At 42.1% G+C, this 16653-nt stretch overlaps 1 protein-coding gene across 3 annotated transcripts in view; it reads right to left on the bottom strand.

Moving 5' to 3' along the window:
• Kcc (solute carrier family 12 member kcc) overlaps window positions 1–16653 on the bottom strand; it is a 188020-nt gene that overhangs the window by 151618 nt on the left and 19749 nt on the right. For all 3 annotated transcript variants that reach the window (XM_076309103.1, XM_076309102.1, XM_076309101.1), the window contains exon 2: window positions 8739–8801. In XM_076309103.1, coding sequence (XP_076165218.1) covers window positions 8739–8801 — 63 coding nt within the window. The remainder of the gene's footprint in view (window positions 1–8738; window positions 8802–16653) is intronic.

Here is a 16653-nt window from a genome sequence, read left to right on the forward strand (position 1 = left end):
CAAGTAGATTGATTTTTCAAAAAAACAGATTTCTTCACAAGTAGATTGATTTTTCAAAAAAATAGATTTCTTCACAAGTAGATTGATTTTTCAAAAAATATGTAACTTCACATGTAGATTGATTTTTCAAGAAATAGATTTCTTCACAAGTAGCTTGATTTTTCAAGGAATAGATTTCTTCACAAGTAGATTGATTTTTCAAAAAATATGTAACTTCACAAGTAGATTGATTTTTCAAGAAATAGATTTCTTCACAAGTAGCTTGATTTTTCAAAAATTAAATTTCTTCACAAATAGATTGATTTTTCAAGAAATAGATTTCTTCACAAGTAGCTTGATTTTTCAAAAATTAAATTTCTTCACAAATAGATTGATTTTTGTCTTGCACAATAACAATTTTCTATTTTCGATCCATCTTGATTCAAGAAATCTTTTCCGACCCATTTTGATTCGAAAACTATTCCTAATCAATTCCGATGCGAAAAATCGTTATTTTTTATCAAAAATCCGCACCCCCAAGTTTCGAAAATACAATCGTTCCGTGCTCAGTTCGTCGGTGGTACAAATGGACCGTTAAGAGGTCGAAAAGACGACGTGAACGTATACGACACCGGTAATCGTGCCGAAACAACGACTGGTGAACGTAATTCGATATTTAGAGAATTAATAGCGTTCGTATCGGATTTCGTTTTTTGTCTCGATACCGTGGCGCGTCGCTGGTATCGAAGTTACTCGATTACCGAAAATGATCGATGTCGTTGCGCGCGTGCACGTATCGAGGCACACCAGCGATCACGTTGGAAAATCAAAGGGAAACCAAGTGTTTTTCGAAACGTCTCACGATTCGTGGAAAATCTCATTCAAATTCCCGGAGCGTCGCGAAATCGATAGACCACCTCAACGACGAGCGAAACCAAAGTAATCAATAGGATTCCACCGGTGCATTCCGCATTCCCCGTGAACTAAGTCGTTTATATCGTATCCGCAAGCTGCAGATTCGTGTCTTGGCAGTTTAATTCTGAAGCAGGGAGGGCTTCGGCCGTTGGAGTCGCCCACCGAAATAAGCTCGTTATCGAATTAACCTAATCAAATTTCAGAGCCGCACATTCGACTGTAATTGATCGACGTTACATCTTAGCCATTTCCGGAAGGGGAAACTCGCGAGAGGATGCGCACGTGATTATTTTCGAATATTTCTTGTGACATTTACGACGTATCGATACATGGTAGACTTCCACTTAAACTCGCTACCATAGAAACTAAGATTATCGCGAGAAGAGTATACACTATACGTGTATTTAAACAATCAATATAATAAAATCAATATAATCGAATTTATTCGAACGAAAGTGAAATTTTGCAAAATGTGTCGATCGTTTTTCTACTTGTTACTATCGACCAAAGAACTATGTATTTAAATAGTTACCAATATTTATAAAGAGTACATTTATTCCAGCGAAACATCATGGAACATGTCGATGACTTTTTTTACCGATCAATTATTTTCGTGTTCGAAAAAATTTATTAAGTCTACCACGTGTGCAAAATACCAGTGTTTCGTGACAACGTGGACGCGATGTCACCGAAATTCGATACCTGACGAAGAAGAGACCGTCGTGATCAGCATAATCAGGTTTTGTTCTCTAAATTGCTGACTGAGAGGAGTGAGAGAAGGTAATGTGGTGGGGACCGTCCCCCTCCTTCACCCTATTCGTGACCTTCTCCCACTTCAATGCCTCGAGGCACGATGCGCGAAGGAGGGGGTAGGTCCCTACCGCACCACCTTCCCCCACTCCTCTCAGTCAGCGATTTAGGGAGCGAAATCTAACCACACTGGTCCCTACTGTACTAGAGACCACCAGGTGGCGCTACGATCTTCACTGCCTCGTGACGAAATAATGATCGTAGCCGAGAAAATAAGAATCTCGCGTGTAAGAAGTGGGGGAAGGCAGAAGGCCGCGCTGGGACCTTCACTGGCCCACACCGAGCGGCAGAGTGGGAGAAGTAACAGGTGTATCTATTGTATCGTACTTCTTAGTCAGCGACGCGACCTGAACGCGGCGGATAACAATAGGACACCCGTTATTTTTCCCCACTCCTTTCACATGGAACTCGGCTTACTTTTCCGGCTATGCTGGTCACACTATAAACACCTACGTTCTCCTGTGTTACGCGTTGACCTTTCAGTTCTATCCGAGTCATCGAGACGTGCACTTCAAGATGAGTGTAGCATACGTTAAGCGGTTGGAAAAGGGTTTCTCGTGTTGTCGTCCGAAAAGAGTGTTGTAGTAAAATAAAAAAAAGTGCAGTAAAATATCTGCACAAATCTCATTCATTTATTCATTATCAAACGAGTGCGTATTTGCTTTTTTTTTTAAATATACTTGCTGTGTAAGAATTTCTACAGAAAAATTAACTGTTTCAGAAATATCCACGTTCTTGTGAAACAGACTGCAAACAATTTTTGTTTCGTTGGCACCGAACCAATTCCTGTACGATTTTAACGTTACGGGGTTTTTCTTGTTGGCTGGATAAATAAATGAAAAATAAATGCACAAATCGTACAGGTCGATTACTTTAACGCTATTGTAATTACCATCATCGAAATATACATCATTCTTTCCGTATTCAAAAATCTCCTTCACGGCGATCCGATAAATTTTCATTGCTCTACTTTGCATTAATTGTACTAAACGCGCGGAAGATAAGGGACTCTTCCGTGATATTACGAAACACCGCGGGATAATGGTTTCTCTCGCGGTACGATGTTTATATAATTAACGGCCAATTAGCTCACGAGAGCAGAACGTTGGATAGTTGGTTCCCCCACCACTGGCTCGATTACTTTCTTCCCTCGGTCGAATATTTATTAATCCCATCGTTTGTCGTTAGACGATATTCGAGGTCCGAAATAATTGATAACGATGTATAATGCACACCGATAAAGGAAATACAATTGCGCAAAATTATTTACCGATTCGCGATTCCGTTGAAACTGTTGTACAATTATCGCGGGGGGACGCTCGACTATTATCGGGGAACTAACCCTTTGAATCGATAACTCGAGCCAAGTTTCTATTTTAATGCTATGATTTTCGATAACGAGCGAATTAGTACCCGTGTAATTATATAAATTACGCGTGGCTCCAGGCGCGATACGATCGGGGGTGAAGGGAGTGGGGAGGGTGGAGGGGATGAATTGCTCGCGAGTTATGTCTATAATCAAAACTGTGTTTAATCCGCGAAAATCGATTACTTGCACCGTTAAATAAGACAATTCCGTTGAATTCGCTATTATAGGTAAACATTTACATTGCACGCGGAGGGTTGAACCGTCATAAAGGGCTTTTCAGAGTAATTTGACTGTTACTCTGTCGTGTGCACTTTTCCTTAAAACAACGCCATACGAACGTCGTAACGATAATTATGCTAATTAGGGTCGGCTCGCTGAGCAACAATTGGCAAACCTTGTACTTTCATCTTGACGTGACTAAATTTTTGTTTAAATTCTACGGGGCAAAAAAATTAATGTCAAATCAAAGTAAATAATGTATTCTAACATTCTTCCCTTATATTATAAAATTCTTCCCTTATATTATAAAATTCTTCCCTTATATTATAAAATTCTTCCCTTATATTATAAAATTCTTCCCTTATATTATAAAATTCTTCCCTTATATTATAAAATTCTTCCCTCGTTCCTAAAGTCAAGGGAAAAATATACTATTCTATTTAAAAGTACGAAAATGACCTTGAAGTAACCTTTGGAAAACGAGAATGAAAATATCACTCCTTTAACCGTGTATTATTTTACAAAGTGATTTAAAATTAAAAGAAATTTAGAAGAATCTCATGTTCCACCTTTTCATTTTTTATTTCGTTGTGTCAACATAAACGGGACACCCTATATCTTCTAACTATGCTATCGTTTTATCCATACCTGTTCATACGTTTACATTTCTTGGTAGAGAGTTCACCGATCCGAGTTATCTTTCCACTTTACACACAATTCGCAACTCTCGCGTTATCAAAATTACAACACGAGAAATCGAAAATGGCACGTGTGTGCTGTCTTTTCATCCGAGAGTCTAGTACGCAATACCTAATAACAGTAACCCAAAATGAACTGTCCCGGTGACAGTCGATAAACGATTAAAATCACACAAACTAGAAAACCATCACCCAGATACTTTCAATCGTTGAAACCTATCTTCGAAACGACCAAACTCGCCCAAACAAACCGAGTATCGTACCCCGAGAACCAGTCCCCGGACAAAGCACTTGAAAAGAGTCACTATTGGTGCCAGACGTTACGAATGAACCGCATTTCCGTTTCGTACAGGAGATACAACCGAAACGTCGTTATCTAAAACCTAACCTCAAATTGAGTGTTTCGTGGAAACCATTCGATAAGCGAGCTATTGTGCCCCAGAAAGTGGTACGTCTCGACAAAAGGGAATTGTATTTCCGTTTCGATCGTAGATGTCGGTGAAGAGGTAGCGGGGAGGGGGTGCAACTCAAAATGGTCGTTACCTAAAACCTAACCTCGAAACCTATCGTGAAAAACACTCGAGAAAATGGGGTGTCGTACCGCGAACAAGAGGAGATTATTACCCCAATCGAAACAGGGTTAACGAATTTAGTCAGACGTTACGAAAGAACCGCATTTCCGTTCAAACCGGGTGGCGGGGGTGCAGCTCGTTATCGGGAGGTGGCCGAGGAAGAGTCGGGCCGCGATTTAGGCACTCGACACGCCACCCCGGATGCGAAATGCTCGTATCGGGTGCGTACAATCTGCGGCCGCCGGGAACTGGGTCGAGGAGACATACCCATTGCCACCACCACCACCACCACCACCTCCACCACCACCACCGTCTCCCCCTACCATCACCCTAACCCTCTCTCCACTCCGGCCATCCTCCGGTGAACCCGGCCGGCGCCCCATATAACCCGCGAATTTATCGCTCGCGGCTGAGCAACAATCGCCGATTCGGGTCAGAAGCGGCTCCTGCAACCCGGAAGTTCGAACCCTGCCTCCCCGCAGATCCTTTCGCTCGCAACCCTTCCTTCGCGACCGATCCCGTTGTCAACGGGGAATGGAAAAAGTGCTCCGGACAACGAACGGGCGCGACCGTTGCGCGAAACATCGGATCGGGCGGGATCTTTTTCTCTTACGGGACACGACTGGAACGAGCTGCTTCAACCCGAGAAATCAGTGGACGGGCCCGTGAGAGGGTTGTTTCTTCGATTACTCGAAGACGAGGAACGTTGCAACGAAACTGGACGATCGAGAGTGTCCAGGTGTATTTTTCTCAGCTGGACGTTGTTGTCGTCGAGGGATGAAAATTTTAGAGAAGGGTGAAATAATTAAGTGTTTTTGGAATAATTAAGTATTAATTAAGTATTTTGGAATAATTAAGTATTTTGGAATAATTAAGTATTTTGGAATAATGATGTATTATACTTTGGAATAGATAAGTATTTTGGAATAAATAAGTATTTTGGAATAAATAAGTATTATGGAACAATTAAGTATTTTGGAAAAATTAAGTATTTTGGAATAATGATGTATTTTGGAATAATTAAGTATTTTGGAATAATGAAGTATTTTGGAATAATTAAGTATTTTGGAATAATTATGTATTTTGGAATAATTGATTATTTTGAAATAATTATGTATTTTGGAATAATTATGTATTTTGGAATAATTAAGTATTTTGGAATAAATAAGTATTTTGGAATAATTGAGTATTTTGGAACGATTAAGTATTTTGAGGGGTAGTAAGTAACTGAGAGGAAGAGAATGTTCAGGACAATGAAAGTTTGATTTTCGAGGAGGTAAGGATCGAGTGGAAGCTTGATCGAATAGTAGATGGCGCCACTGTTCCCCTCGTCGAGAGATGACGACCTCAGTGTGGAAACGAAATGATTATTTAAACGCTAACAGAGGTAGAAGAAAATATTTAAATGGAGAAAAATATTCAATAAGCCTAGTCATAGGCGCAAATCGGATTGATTATTAATACGTCGAATGCAACGTACGAGTTTCTTATGCAATTATCGAGGTTTCACTGATTCTTGACACTTCGACCTACGTTGAAGGCCTTCTTCGAGCGAAAGTAACATAAATTAATATCATTCACAATTATCTTTGATTGGTAGTACAGTGGAATACAGTACTCTCTATATATAAAAACCTCGAAAATAATCCTTCTATTATTAGGTTGTTCCGAAAATCATTTCCTTTTCCAAAATGGAGAATATATAATTTAATAAAATGTCTATACACTCTAAAAAAAATCGTGTTTCATTTTCACCAAAAGAAAAAGAAAACGAAATAACTATCCGAACAACCGAATATAATCAAACTATGTTTATCAATATCAATCGTGCTAATTACACTCGAAGACCCTCGATAAGAGTTCTTAGCAAAATCGTACCGAGTGTATCCTTCCGAAATTCACTTTCGGTCAAAGCACACCTTTCATCAGGATTACACGAATGCATTCTGAACACGTGTACAGGAACGCATTCGCAAAAACGTGTACACAAATGGCGTAACTGTTTGCAATAAATTAAATTCGATAATGAATATTTGTATCCTCTGTGTAATATTAAACCGTCCGGTTACCTTTATCAAAAATCGCAAGCTTCGAAAGTGTAACAATAACAAGTGAGTTCCGTGGTAATTGGAAAGTACCCGTAGCTAACAATGGTAACTGCGAACGCGTAGACGAACATCGTACAGTATCGCGGATACCTCGTACGGACGAAAACACTCGACAACTGTCCCCGTTACGTGAGAACGTGCCGTGATACAAGTGGCTAAATACGCAGATTAAAAGTTATCGGTTGCCACCGTGCGAGAGAACGGTCCCCCGGCTGCTACGACCATGGTAGTAGATAGCGCGATAACGAATCCCTCTGTTCTCTCATCGATCGGCCTCTCGTTGCTCTTCGTGCAGCCGGAGGAGTTTCTTTTTAACTCGTCCCGACAATGAGGCGCGAAAGAAAAGGGGGGAAACGAGAAAGTTCGCGAGGACTCTTCGCCGTTGCCGCCCAACGGGGCCAGAATGAAAAAGTCGCGTGGAAATCCTCAGGTCGGGCATAGATCAGACGCCGGCACTGTATATTTTTCTTCACGACTCGCCTTTTGTAGGCGAAATAGAAGTTCGCGAACGGGGTGAGCCGGGGCATCTTGAAAGGAATAAAGAGACGAATAGCCGGGGCAACACCTTCCGAGTAAACCGCTCGAAACGTTCGTTCGTGGTTTCTCGTTGCTACCACCGAATGAAAGATCAATTACGCATTGATACGCCAACGGATACCCAACTGGGAGGTACGCGAACAATCGCTCGAATCCTTCTCACCTTGCCTAGTGCAGTGTGGCCACAGTTCGCGAGGAGTCGTCTGAAAGGACACAGAGGGAAGAGACACGTACACATGGGTATCTGGGGATCTCCCTCGTTTTCATTTTGTACGGTTTCGGTCAATCTTTACATTTGTGCGCTTTATGTACTGTGCACGGTTCAGAAGATGGCATTTGGAAAAATACAGAGACAAGAAGATGGTATGTACCTGTGCATCTGAGTATGCCTCCGTTTGTTGTTTTTTATAGTTTTGGCTAATCTTTACTATTGCATACTTCATGTACTGTGCACGGTTCAGAAGATGGCATTTGGAAAAATACAGAGACAAGATCGTATGTACCTGTGCATCTGAGTATGCCTTTGTTTGTCGTTTTTTTTAAGTTTTGGCTAATCTTTACTATTGTTGACTCCATGTACTGTGCACGGTTCAAAAGATGTCATTTGGAAAAATTCAGAGACAAGAAGATCGTATGTACCTGTGCATCTGAGTATGCCTTCGTTTGTCGATTTTTATAGTTTTGGCTAATCTTTACTATTGCATACTTCATGTACTGTGCACAGTTCAGAAGATGGCATTTGGAAGAATTCAGAGGCAAGAAGATGGTATGTATCTGTGCAGCTGAGTATGCCTTTGTTTGTCAATTTATATAGTTTTGGCTAATCTTTACTATCTCATACTTCATGTACTGTGCACGGTTCAGAAGATGGCATTTGGAAGAATTCAAAAACAAAAAAATCGTATGTACCTGTGCATCTGAGTATGCCATTCTTTGACAATTTTTATACTTTTGGTTAATCTTTACTATTGCTGACTCTGTGTACTGTGCACAGTTCAGAAGATGTCACTTGGAAAAATACAAAAACAATACTATGTCCCTTTTCAACCGTAACAAAGGAACAAAATATTATAATTGTTAATAGCGAATGAAAGAAACCATCTTGTAATAAAAAGAACGAATGTTTATTATTTATGCAACCCCCTGAATAACTGCCCATACGTAGATTCGATACTGAACTCGTTCACGTTGCTACCTTTGTAACTTTCGTGATCTTGAACTTACATTTTTTTTCCACGTGCAGTACATACAGTCGTTGAATAAAAACTAAATAAAATAAATGTATTTCATTCTCAGGCAGTTTGTAACTCGAATACTGCGACACGAATACTTGTATCTTTTACGTTTGTCTCTACTTGCTGGACACTACGTTTAAAAGTGCAGAGACCTTGGATGGTGTCTCGAAGAAGCGTGTTTGGAATATTGCGCAGGTTTGGAAAGCAAAATAAGAAGCAAGTGCACTCCAGGTGTCATTCGTGAGCGTATTATTTGGTGATACTCGACGCAGTTCGAAACTATAATGTTTACTCACATTCGCTCGTAGACTTCGGGACCAAATGCTGGTGCTCCAGCTGATTTCCGTTCACGGGTGTATCTGAAAGGAAAAATTCGAAACGAATTATATCCGCATTGCAATTTCGAGCAATGTCTGTTGCGGATTGTGCGGCTGTGTGTGTGCGTGTGTATGAACGACGAGTGCCCAGGACAGGCGACAGAATGGATTCTTGGAATTCACGCAGCGATTTTAGACGCAGCGAGACGCGTGGCGTGAGTGCTGATGTCTGTGCCTGCGCGAGAATTACGGAGCCGAGAGTTAGAAGCGGAATTGGATTTCGAGTTGCGGGACGAGTTAGAGGTGTGCATTAATTCGGTTCGAAATATACCGGTTATCGTCGAAAGAGTTCTCAACGATCTTGTTCACTACGAGAGAGGCCACGCGTGGGTCCAAACAGACCCGTAACCCGTTGCCTCGAACTTCGGGTAAATATTTCGAAAATTCTAATATTTCCTCACACTTTTCCCAATTTCTAAGTAAAGTTGTGCTGACGGTACAATTGAGCAATGCAAGTATCTATCTGGGTCTGAAAGGACCCAGAGGTGTCGACCAGACCCGTAATTCGACCCAGCTCGCGTAAATACTTCGAAGATTCTATGATTTTATCATACTTCCCTCAATTTCTAAGAAAAGTTGTACTGACGGTACAATTGAGCAATGCAAGGAACTATCTGGGTCTTTTCAGACCCAGATGCGTCGACCAGACCCGTAATACGCTCTGTAAATACTTCAAATATTCAATGATCTATTCATACTTCCCTCGATTTCTAAAAAAAAAAGACGACAGTGCGTCTCGAGCGGTGCAACGGTTCCACCGGGTCAAATTAGACCCACGCGTGATCAGCGCGAGGGTCAGTTATGCCCGCCGGACGAGTAAGTACGTTTCATTTCGCGCGATCGTACGTCTTCGATCGCGTAGGAACGAATTTTGGCTGAAAGTGTAGCGGTCGAAGTAACGTATCGCTGATTTTGATCGGCAGCGACAGTGGCATCGACGAGGGCCTTGGGAAAGCCTCTGAACCGTATATAGACCAGGGGAAAGGGTTAGAGACAAGAGGCGCGAATGTAGGTGAGACAGAGGAAGGCCTTCGCGAAAGAGAAGAGGTGCTGACGCCGTCGTGTAGCTTAAGCTCCACCCCGGCACCGATTGGTCGATGAAACCCTGTCGACGGGGGACGCGCACCCCCGACCCACCTTAAACGACCCTTCTGAAAATATATTATGCAACGCATAACGTGTGCAGGCACTCGTGGCCGTGATACGCTCCGAACTTGCACGTAGAACGCGAAGATTCTGCCAGCGATTTCACGCCCAAGCTACATGCTCAGACTCGGATACGCTTCCATCCTGGCCGATGGAACGTTCGAAAATCCTTCGATCCTCTTCGCTTTCTTTTATGGGATACTAATCTCGACACGAACCGATCTGATTAAGGACGAGATAGGAACGAGTATCGCACGAGAGGAATTTCTTTCGCGGGAGTGTAACACGAACGACGAGATCCATTTTCGAACGAACCTCGTAACTTTTAATTTAAACTAATTTCCATAAATTTCGCAATACGAACGGAGCAAAGTTTAGTACACGTGTTTCGGGAGAGATAAGAGTGAAATGGTAACTTGAACGTACGAAAGAAGTAAGTGAAAAATTATTATTGTTGTTAAAATTAATATTATCGGACGCGTATCGTTACTCGAAATCGAGTCTCCCTCCGTTGATTTGGAAATAGTGTTATCAGAGAACAAGAACTATTTCACCCAGTTCTCGAGCATATATTCTACTGTGCACGACTGACAAGAATTCACGCGGAAGGAATGCGGATTTAATTGGTCGGAATACGTAAGACACGCCCCCCGTACCGTACACATTTCTCCAGCGTATTAATGGTCACTGCACACGTGCTAATTGGGTCGAGTGACGAAGAAAGTAGACGAGACGTATCGGAACAGAGTTGTTACAGTTCGAAGCTCCTGTGTTTTCGCAGAGGACATCTTGCGAGTCGTGCACAGTAGGTTGAAGAATATCACGTGTGTTAGTATTTTTTAAATACGCAAAACATTGAAAGTAAATGAATTATCATCGCAAAGATTCGCACCGGAGTATTTATATAATGTAAATAGGAGCAAGAGCGATGTAATATTGTAATATAATGGAAGCTAACCTCAAAATGTACAATCGTTCGATTTCGAATCGCGAATTAACGTACGGCCGATTTATTCGTGCGTGTTCACGGCGGGAATTTCACGGGACCGTTTCACCGTGGAAAACTCGGTACGAACTCCTGGTGGAAAACTCTCGCCGACAGGAACCGGGAAATTTACTATTACTGCCGCCTCAGTTAGCGAATATCGAGTGGGAAAACATTATCTCGGACGAGAGCACTCCACGATATTAGAAGCTTCTTCGCCGCGTGACCGTAAATATAATATAATGGAAGCCGCTCGCGACCACGGCGATAAGAGCAATAACAGTAATGCCTCCGCGATGTGTAGAATTTAGAGCTACATGGTTTGAGCAACCCAGCCGAAGAAATACTCGCCGGGAACGAAGAGAAATTAATTAGCGATACTTAGATTTCGTCGAGCGAAAGAGAATTATCACCGGCTACGTTTCCAGCGTGAATCGATCGCCGACCAGTTACGAGAAACAGCCACGAAGTGCACCTACTACTTCTTTAACCATCATTTTGATGAAACTTCACGTGTTCGTAAAATATCCAAGAAACGAAGAATAGAGAACGTTAGGAAAATAAAGAATCCAGAATGTTGGAAGAATAAAGAATTCAGAATGTTAGAAAAATAAAGAGTGTAAAATTTTAGAAAAATAAAGAGTGTAAAATGTTAGAAAAATAACGAGTATAAAATGTTGGAAAAATAACGAGTATAAAATATTAGATAAATAGAGAGTATAAAATGTTAGATAAATAAAGAGTATAAATTGATAGATAAGTAAAGAATATAAAATGTTAGAAAAATAAAGCGTATAAAACGTTAGAAAAATAAGAAACAAGTTAGTTTCTTCGGTCCTCTTCCCGATACTCGTCAGATATTTATGCAAGATGGATCCAATTGGCTACGGTGGCGCCATCTACGACTTTAAACTTCACAAGTTTCCATAACTGATCTTTTTACCGCTTTCATCTTTTTCTCCTCCTACTCCCGGTCACTTTCCGCGATGTTTATCTAAACGAGTCTTTTATTCACAATTTCGAGGAGCAGTTTTCCCTACCTCGGCCATAAATATCAGTCAATAGGGTGATACGATCCACGTGAGATCAATATGAATCACTCTCGGCCGCGCGTCGTCGCGCGCGGCCCGCTCGTCGATGATTCCGTAGCTTGAATCCGGGGGTAAACATTTTAACTCGTATACTCGACCTTCGTTCTTGTAGAAAGTCATCCACTCTCCGAAACGACCCTGCGGGGAATAAAAGACGGGAGCCGAGGTGTCAGCAGTTCCAGTTTTATCGCCCAACGTTTCATCTCCGAGATTACAAGGCACGTTGGTCAATATGGAGGCGCACGGGCAAAGAACCGGGCAGGGGACCAAGTCGTTCTATTAGCATGCGTGAAAGCAATCACGACGATGTGCCAGCCCGTCACGAGGATGGTCATTCACGTGTCCCGAGACGTCCTTTTGATTTTAGAAATTACAGGACTCGTTCGGCCCGGCCGCGGCGCTGTTGACGTTCATCACGCGGCTCGTGGCGCGATGGAGCGCGCTGGAGCTACGGAAATCAGTCCAGACCCGGTCTCCACCTCGCTCCTCGATGCCCCCGAGGAGATAAAGCGACATTGAACGTGACGAGGCATCGCGTTGCGCGAGAAAACTGCGCTATCAGCCATTCACGTATATTACAAGTAGCTTCGAACCTGACCGATTAGCTAACCCTTCACCAACGCTGAGCAATACTTTCTAGTGGCTCTGAATCTAGAGGAAATTACGTTTAATACTATTTTACTATACAGAACACGTTTTTTTATATATAAATTAACCGAAGAGTTGTTCAATGTGTTATTTATTGTATCCAAGAATTATTCAGAAAGTTAAGTGTTATTTATTATATACAAAAGTTATTCAAAGAGAGCCTTATACGAAGCTATACTTTCAAGTGGTTTAGAATCTAAAGGAAATTACGTTTAATATTATTTTACTATTTAGAACACGTTTTTTGTTGCATAAATTATCCGAGGAGTTATCCAAAAAGTTATTCGAAGAGTAAACTTTTCGAGAATATCAAGTAATACTTTCGAGTGGCCCAGAATCTAAACAAAATTACATTCAATATTGTAACCGTGGAATAATGGTACACATGCTAATGATTTATTGTGTTCTACTAGTGTACCATCGAGTGTGCCAATAAATGGAGATGAGCAGCTGTTAGTTGTTAGCAGAACAATTAACGAGCTATTTGGAAGTTGCTCTAAAGACTTCCAAGAGAGATACGATATTCAATTCCTCGCTCGCTAATTTTAGTTACAATATTATCTCACTATTTCGCACTATGTTTTTCACTTTATAAATCATCCGAACCGTGCCTCCAAAATGTCCGAGAACGTTTGGTCGCTCGAACGGTTGATAATAAAATATTTTACACCGATGGACGAAACTTTGAATATTTTACGAGCGAGGAAACTTCCCTTCCAATAAGGAAAGTTAAGAAACTTCTAAATCCCGAAAATTTTACAACACTCCACGGTAGTGAAGTATTCGACACCGAATCATTTTTCATTGCCACGATACGGGTCCGGATCGTTTCTCGAACGAGACGTAGATTTTTCATTTTTCCGCGAGAAATATCGGGGAAAAGTTCGCAGAAAAGTTGAGTACAACTTTTCGAAATTTACAAAAATTGCGCACAGATCACCGCGGGTAACCTCTTTGGCAAATTGTGGTTTCCCACGGGGGAGACTTTCCTCGTCGACCGAAGATAAAATTCGCCACCTACCCCGGTTACGAGCGAAAGGGTTCAGGTTTCTCTCGCTTGAGAGCGGGGACTGCGTTCCACAACGTTCGAATGTGCTTTATTCTCGCGTTGTGGATCGTTTTGTCGCGCGAGGTACACGTGGCTACGAGTTTTCGAGTTATTGGAAACACGGAACTCGCGTCGTGTCTCGTTTCCAACGGGACGAAGAATGGTTCGGTAAGTTTCGGAAAATCAAGGTGACGCGTAGCAGCTGCGATGGCAATCAAATTGGGCCGAGCAGCTCGAAGTTTCAGGTGTCACGGGGGAGACAAGATCTCTCGGGGATAAAGAGGAAAGCGATTCAGAATATATGTGTGTGTGTGTGTGTGTGTGTGTAAGTGTCTATGTGTGCGTGCATGTAGGTATATACACGAGAGCGATGCAAGTGCACGAAACTTGGGCGAGTTCTGATGAATATTGAAACCGCAGCGTAAACGTGTGCCCCGCCCCCTGTAGCGTTGCGGATATTTAAAACACAGAAAATGGGTCGCGGCTCTATTTTTTTCTTTTCATATCTTGACGTGCACTCACGAAGATGAATTTCTCTAACTTCCTCGCGGCCCGAAGTCGTGTGAAATCCGCGGATATTAAATTAACGATTTCTTACTCGGTGTAATTAAATTCACGTTCTATCGAAGTGGTGGGGGAAGGGGGCGGTGACGATACACACGTGGGCTTTGTAATTTTGTAATTATCGACGCAGAGATATGGAAATCGCGCAACATTCTGATTGGTCGTAGTCCCGGTACAAATTTTCGTCCTTCCAGAAGCTGTTCGTGAAGCGTAATCAATTTTAAAGTGTTCTTAATCCTCGTTTCGCAACGCGTGGGTCCTTTCAGACCCAAGGAAACTTCGCATCGCTCATCCATACCGTTAATACGAGTTTCCTCGGAAATTGAGAAAGGAGCAGCACTTTCCTCAATTGAAGCAATAGAATTTTTATTCAAAGTGTTCGTGTAAAGTGAAATTACGGGTCAGTTTGGACCCGTCATTCATACTAGAAAACTTGCGGTTAGTTCCAATTTCCGTCCGATGTTTACACAAAGTAAAAATGAGATCGTTTGGAAGATCGTGGTATCACGAGGTTCGACGATCTTCACCCCGTACGAAGTAACCGGTTCCACCCCGATAAAAGTCTCCAACCTGAAATCAAATTCTCCGAACCGAAAACTCCCGAGGAACGTCGTGTTCGCGATGTGAATTTTTATCGCGTTCCTTGGTACCGATGTCAAGACGCGGTGTTCAGAGGGTGAGCATAATTTACCGCAGTGCTTTATGCGTAATATCACCGTCGAAAACGAGAGACACTCGCGACACTCTGTTTCAAGTCCGACGTACCGGAAGTGGGACTGGGAGCACTCCCGGGGCTAAAGTCGAAATTGCTTTCGGATACAGGCGCAATATCGTAGGTACACGAAACTTGGAAGGTATCCTCGCCGGATCCAAAAGTTTACTTTACGTATAATGCGGGAATATCTCGATAAAACCAACGTGGATGGGGCGAACGGTGGAGGGGAGGGGGAACACAACGAAAGCTTCGCAAAGATGAAAAGCTTCGGTCGAAATTCCACTTTCGAGGATCCTTTGGAACACGGTGAGTTCCGGTATCGTCTCACGTGCATCCTCCCTGGAAAAATGATTACGCACGTGACCGCTCGGATACTTCAAAGATCGATGATCTCGTCGCGGGAAATTTCCTAATCGTAATTAGAATTCGAAGAACCAGTTGTTTACCGAGATCCACCGCCAGAATTCTAACTTTGGGTCGGGGACGAAGAGCCGGAAGTCACCGAAGTAACAAGAAGTTGAAGTTTGTTTGACTTCCCACTTCCTTTGATCCGATCGTCATTGAATAAATTGTTGTCTGGATGAACTTACTCTTAACGCAGCGACTCTCGAAATACCAGAGAATTGGACGATATACTTACCGGGTCCAAATAGACCCCTTGATTTGACCTCGCACGAATATTTCGAAGAAAAATCATTTCGTCGCAACTGTTTCAATTTCGATGGGAATTCTCTGGGTCAGGAAAGACCCGACGGTGGTAACTCGACTCCTAATTTGATCTTATCGTAACGAATACTTCGAAGAAAAATCATTTCGTCGCAACTTTTTCAATTTCGATGGGAATTCTCTGGGTCAGAAAAGACCCAGCGGTGGTGACTCGACTCCTAATTTGATCTTGTTGTAACGAATATTTCGAAGAACGATTTTATCGTTTCGTCGAACCTTTCTTAATTTCTGAGGCTGTCTCTCTGGGTCGGGAAAGACCCAGGTATTGCATGTTACTCGATCTTCCGAACGACCTCATTTTTACTTCGTGTGAACAACGGACGAAAATTTGAACTAACCTCGAGTTTTCCGATACGAATGAATTAAAAAATTGTTCATCTTTGGAGACAGTAACAAAGATACGGTTAATTATACGAGAAACGGGGCCGAACCGATGGGAAACGAAAAGAATCGTGAACTGACTCGTTACAGGAAGTCTCGACGGTGATATAATGAAAATCCACGTCACAATAGTCACAATAAAATGAATCACTATTATTAGAGCGATACACTGGGAGCTAATAATAGTGATCCATTTTATTCTGACTATCGATCGGTGGATCTTGGTAGTGTGTTAGTGTGTTCGTGTATAATATATATTTCTCATTCGACGTGCTTTTTGCAACAATTTTTCGTGCTTTTTCATACAATTTCTGTAATTGTACTTCGTTCAATATCCACGTGTGTTTCAAGGCTGGTTTTCACTCGATGATAAATCCACCGTGCACTCGATCGCGAATTGTTTCGTATTCGATGATGGTGGAATTATTTTGCAACTGATACGTGTTCCGTACTCGTGAACGTGCTATTCTCAACCGATGAACGACCGAAGCGAGTTAACGCAAAAATCCAGTCGGTTGAATCACCCTGAC

The sequence above is a fragment of the Ptiloglossa arizonensis genome, chromosome 4 (genome assembly GCF_051014685.1).
Source record: "Ptiloglossa arizonensis isolate GNS036 chromosome 4, iyPtiAriz1_principal, whole genome shotgun sequence".
Classification (NCBI taxonomy): domain Eukaryota; kingdom Metazoa; phylum Arthropoda; class Insecta; order Hymenoptera; family Colletidae; genus Ptiloglossa; species Ptiloglossa arizonensis.